General features: G+C 45.9%; 1 protein-coding gene across 1 annotated transcript; it reads right to left on the bottom strand.

The window, feature by feature from the left end:
• Positions 1 to 354: 354 nt before the first annotated feature.
• LOC123119714 (uncharacterized) lies at positions 355 to 3,964 on the bottom strand. The gene is made up of 4 exons (XM_044539616.1): positions 3,544 to 3,964; positions 2,003 to 2,107; positions 1,571 to 1,627; positions 355 to 1,097 (listed from the first exon to the last, which is right to left on the bottom strand). The coding sequence occupies exons 1-4, from the start codon at positions 3,763 to 3,765 to the stop codon at positions 768 to 770; spliced, it is 714 nt and encodes a 237-aa protein (XP_044395551.1). The 5' UTR covers positions 3,766 to 3,964; the 3' UTR covers positions 355 to 767.
• Positions 3,965 to 4,637: the final 673 nt, after the last annotated feature.

Here is a 4,637-nt window from a genome sequence, read left to right as displayed (position 1 = left end):
AGCAGGGTCAGCCGTTGACGCGGCGGCCTGGAGCAGCTGGGGACCGAAGCCCCGGACAGACCGGCGAATCTGGCCGCGCAAGGCACGGACGCAGGCTGTCCCCAACCCGCGCTGTCCACCGAACAGGATGGGGAGCGCGAGCGGCTGCGGCTGGAGCGCCCCATGAGGGCTGGAGGGGCGGCGCTGCCCGGCGCAGCGGCGAGGAGGTGGCCGCCGCGGCCGGAGTGGCAGGCGGGGCGGGGACGGGGGAGGCTACTGTTAGCCACAGAGTCCCTTTGACGGACCTTCAGTAGCGAGCTACCAACCGCATGTATATCCATAGCACACATAGCATTCATTACATAAGGTACAACATCAAAGAAGGTTTACACACACATACCATTTCTAGTAGTTCAGGGTATTTTACAGATCACATACTACGTGACAAAAGATCAAACTACCGAGACGAACACATAGTATCATCATAGGCTAGCTGCAACTACTGTACTATCATACATATTACTCCCTCCGTAAACTAATATAAGAGCGTTTAGATCACTACTTTAGTTTACGGAGGGAGTAGCTCACACACCTGAGCTTAGCTAAGTTATCCATTCTCTCTAAAAGAACTAAGTACATCCACAAAAGTTCATAGCTCATTAATTGCTGCAAAACAAAGTCTCCTGCTGCAACATTCAACGAGATGGAAGATCAAGGCTTGATTTTGACGACCAGAAGATTGCAGGATCACACCGCAGACGGACTGATCTGCTACCATAGAAGTGAACTCACCAAACCGGGAAGAGCGGACCTGTACATCCTTCCTTTTCAGCATCAGGGATGCTGTTGTAGCGGTAGAGGTGGTTGGATAGCTCCCAGCTCCAATCTTCCTTTCTCGACACTTTCATCGGTGGCCACCGGTTGATCCTCACATAATGATCTCTGATTCTTCCATCACCGACAAAGCTTGTTATGATCGTGTACTCACACTCATGGCCACCCCGGACAGCGTCATGAGGGTCTGCACTGTGGTAACCATCATGGTGGAAGTATCGTCGCATGGGTGGACCAGTGCGCTTCCAGGACGGATCGAGATTCCTCCAGTACTCTGGTGCTGCCTGTGATAGTAGAAGAAAAATATATCATGACTTTCCCCCATTAGTCAAGCAACCATACTCCATATATTTCATTTGAAAAGTGCACTCAATATGTCGGGAGTTATTATGAATTTTAAACTGCATATAACTGCATCCAGCAGATCCTCAAGCATCCAATTACCACCATGATATATTTTTGCCACATTTCATATACTTAACTTTAATTACCACCATAAGATATATGCCTCGATCTTCCTCAGTGCGGTTGGAAGCTAAGACACCCGAAGAAACTAGAGAGATGCAGAAAGTTCTCATAATCCTAGCATTCCTCTCGGCATGGTTGACTACAACCAGTTGAACTCAAAACTAGCAGGTCAGTTATGCGGTAGGCTTAGCAGCCACTAGGCTTAGCAGCCACTAGCATTATGATTTGTAGCCATGTATAAACTCATACTTCAAAACATGCAAAAGGATGACAAATTGAGAAAACTTACAATAGTGAAACGATATTCCCATGCATGATCACAGAGATCCTCTTTTGTGATCCGATTCTGCGCAAGAAAATAAGTCACGATAATATAATATGTCTCGAGGACAATGATGAATTGAACATACTCATGTTTCCTCTATGTCAGAAGATAAAAAAAAAACTGATAACCAGAAAGAATGCCCCCAGGTTCCAATGTTCAACATTAATTTACTCACACTATATGGAGCAAAAGAAGGAAGATTATATGGAAAAATTTGGAATTATTGTGGAGGGAAAACTAAAATAAGAAAACCTTAACAGTAGATTGTGATAGGCATTATTATCTTTTGGAGTGATTGTGGTAATAGTACTGCTGGCACATGAGAACAATTAATTATATTTTGCTGTTGATCTATTGCATTCTTTTAACCTAAGAGAAAATATTTCTGGAACTCACCCGTTTGCCATCCATGATGGCCATTGAATAGGTAGACAACTTTGATGCAGTACAGATCATTGTCAGACGAGGAATATGCGCCTTTCCGACCATCAGTTCAGCACACTGCAAAAGAAACATTGGAATGGCCTTATATAAAAAGAGTATTTTTTGTCATAGGTTTTTCCCTCACACCTCTCTGTTCAATCAAGTCTCCCCAGTTTAAATTTGGAATTTCCTCTGTTTTAAAAAGAAAATAAAATAAACTCATGTTTATCAAATTTGTTGGGCCTCTGGTTAATTACATATGCTAATGGAGGGGTCTGATCAAGTTATTTTCATTTAAATTCATGGTGACGTGAACATGAGGCACTTACCTAGCGTTGATCTGATTGACCTTATTTTCATTGGTGGCCATGAAAATATTCAAGAAAATTTAGAAACATTGGATTCCGATATACAAAATTTTCCGCATCTTCTTTGAGGGGGTGGTTACCTCGAGATCAAGGGCGAAGTTCTTCAGTTGGTTGGCATGTCATGATCACTGCTGGACAACTGAATAACTTGCTAGGCGGGGTCTGCAGCAGCCTCCGTGCTTCCCACTTTGCAATCAATCCATGGAGACCATGAACCACCTTGCTTTCATGGTTACCGTTTGCTTAGGGTGTTGCGTTCTTGCGTTCTATACTTGTGTCCGTGGGGTGGGGGGTTGGATTGTTTTTTCTTAGAAACACAGTACACGCAGACGCAAGCATGCCGAAAATACAGGAATACATCCAACAAAATGCAGCCATCTTTACCAAGTCTAGGACTTGAGACTCGAAGCCGCATGTGCGGGTTCCACCACAAGGAACCAAACCATCTAGCACCGTTGGTCCTCTTAGACTTGTACACAACTTTTTTTTTTCTGCCAACATATCTAAACGCAATGCTTTTGTGTTTGATCAATATAGCAAATACTAAAATGAATAACATCTCATGAAAGAATAAGTTGCATTATCCATATATACTGCAGAAAGAAAACACTAAGAACGCTGAACTTCGTTTGAAAACTAAGAGATTTATAGGTACTTTCCAGAACTGAAAAATAGGGAGAAAAAAAAACTAAAACAGCACACTGAGAATCCAGAAGTAAAATTAAGATATGCTGTTTTTTCTCCCAAAATGTATGTTGTTGTTTTTTCTCCCAAAATGTATATTGTTTCTGACTTTTTTTTTCCTTCCAAGCAACTATTTCTGAGATAAAGGGAACATGTTTATCCTTTGTAAAAATGATACTACTTATTTTTGCAGCATGTGAACGTCGTATTAAAAAAATATTTGCTCAAACTATAATGCCACATGAAGTTTGTCACATACTACGCCACATGTCGCGGACTCCCGTCTTATACCACACAAAGTCCGAACCCCCCATGCCTGAAATTCATCGAACAGGTGCAGCTCACATGGCACATCGCGCAAACCACGAATCACGAAGGCCATTGAGGCTGCAGCAGATGCCGAGGGAGGGCAAAGAGCCAGGAGACGAGGCGAGAGGCCGGCGGGGCGAGAATCGGATGTACCTTGGGTGCCCAGAGGCGGTTGTCGGCGGCGACCCCGAACCAGGCGCGGGAGACCGCCGTGCATCGCGCGACGCTGCGCGCGTCCAGGAGCTCCATCACCAGCCCCATCACCTCCTCCCCGAGCACCTCCACGGGGTCGCTGCCGTCGCTCTCCCTCCTGCCCCGCCGCCGCCTCCTCCTCCTCCCCCTCTTCTGCCTCTCCCACTCCTCCGCCTCCGCCATTTCCGCGCCGGTCGCTCGGCGCCGCGGGGGAAGTGAGTGAGCGATGAACGATGCACAGGTGGTGATCTACTCAGCTGAACCGGTGGGGCCGTGCCGGCGGCGTTTAGTACGTTGCTGTTTTAGGCAGGCGCCCGCGTCCCGGCTTTATCGCCGATGGACGGCCGGATAAGGGCGCGACCTCCACGGAGCAACCGTCATTGGCTGGTGCAGAGCCCCGGCTCAGCTATGTGGCGGCTAGCGTGTCAAACAGGCCACGTCAGAGCTTTGCATGCTGCGGCGTTGTCGATCTGTGGAGATGTGCGGCGGATCTTTCACGGAAACCTTAGCTCGCAAGTCACAAGTCAGGATGGTTGTTCTGAGGTAAGGGGGTCTTCATGCCAAAAGCTTAACCCGGATTCAAAAAAAAAAAAACTTAACTTGGAAGTCAGGGTCACCCAAAGATTCTTCTAGAGCAGATATTGGATACTTCCAAACTTCTCACATGCTTCTTCAGCTTCTAGAAATGATACCGAAACTTCTACCATGGATCTATGAGCCGTCCATTCGTGGAGATAACAGTCTAGATTAATGTACTTCTTCTGTTCTATAACACAGTGTGCATGTGTGTTGCTGGTTCGGCAGGAAGACATCACAAGATGTGTACCACGATATGGTCATTGAGGACATATCTGCACTTGAGAGATTACTTGTACTTGATCTAGTAGGCCCAACAAGAATCAATGTCATTTCTGCACCGAAATTGACAGCGTTGTGCTACTCGTTTGACAAATACTCCGAACTTGTTATTGGATCCACACCCGTTCAGGTACAACAACCGCCTTCTACCTCTCCTACAAATTAACATTATTTCTAATTTTGAAGATGTTTGCTTG

The sequence above is a fragment of the Triticum aestivum genome, chromosome 1B (genome assembly GCF_018294505.1).
Source record: "Triticum aestivum cultivar Chinese Spring chromosome 1B, IWGSC CS RefSeq v2.1, whole genome shotgun sequence".
Taxonomy (NCBI): Eukaryota; Viridiplantae; Streptophyta; class Magnoliopsida; order Poales; family Poaceae; genus Triticum; species Triticum aestivum.
This window is presented reverse-complemented; position numbering and strand designations above follow the sequence as displayed.

Bases quoted from the DNA above. Each gene is read 5' to 3' on its own strand.
- LOC123119714 (XM_044539616.1), bottom strand. From the start codon at position 3,765: ATGGCGGAGGCGGAGGAGTGGGAGAGGCAGAAGAGGGGGAGGAGGAGG. The intron at 2,108-3,543 runs GTACATCCGATT...TTTCTTTTGCAG, and splicing joins ACCGCCTCTGGGCACCCAAG to TGTGCTGAACTGATGGTCGG. The intron at 1,628-2,002 runs GTGAGTTCCAGA...TTTCTTGCGCAG, and splicing joins CCATCATGGATGGCAAACGG to AATCGGATCACAAAAGAGGA.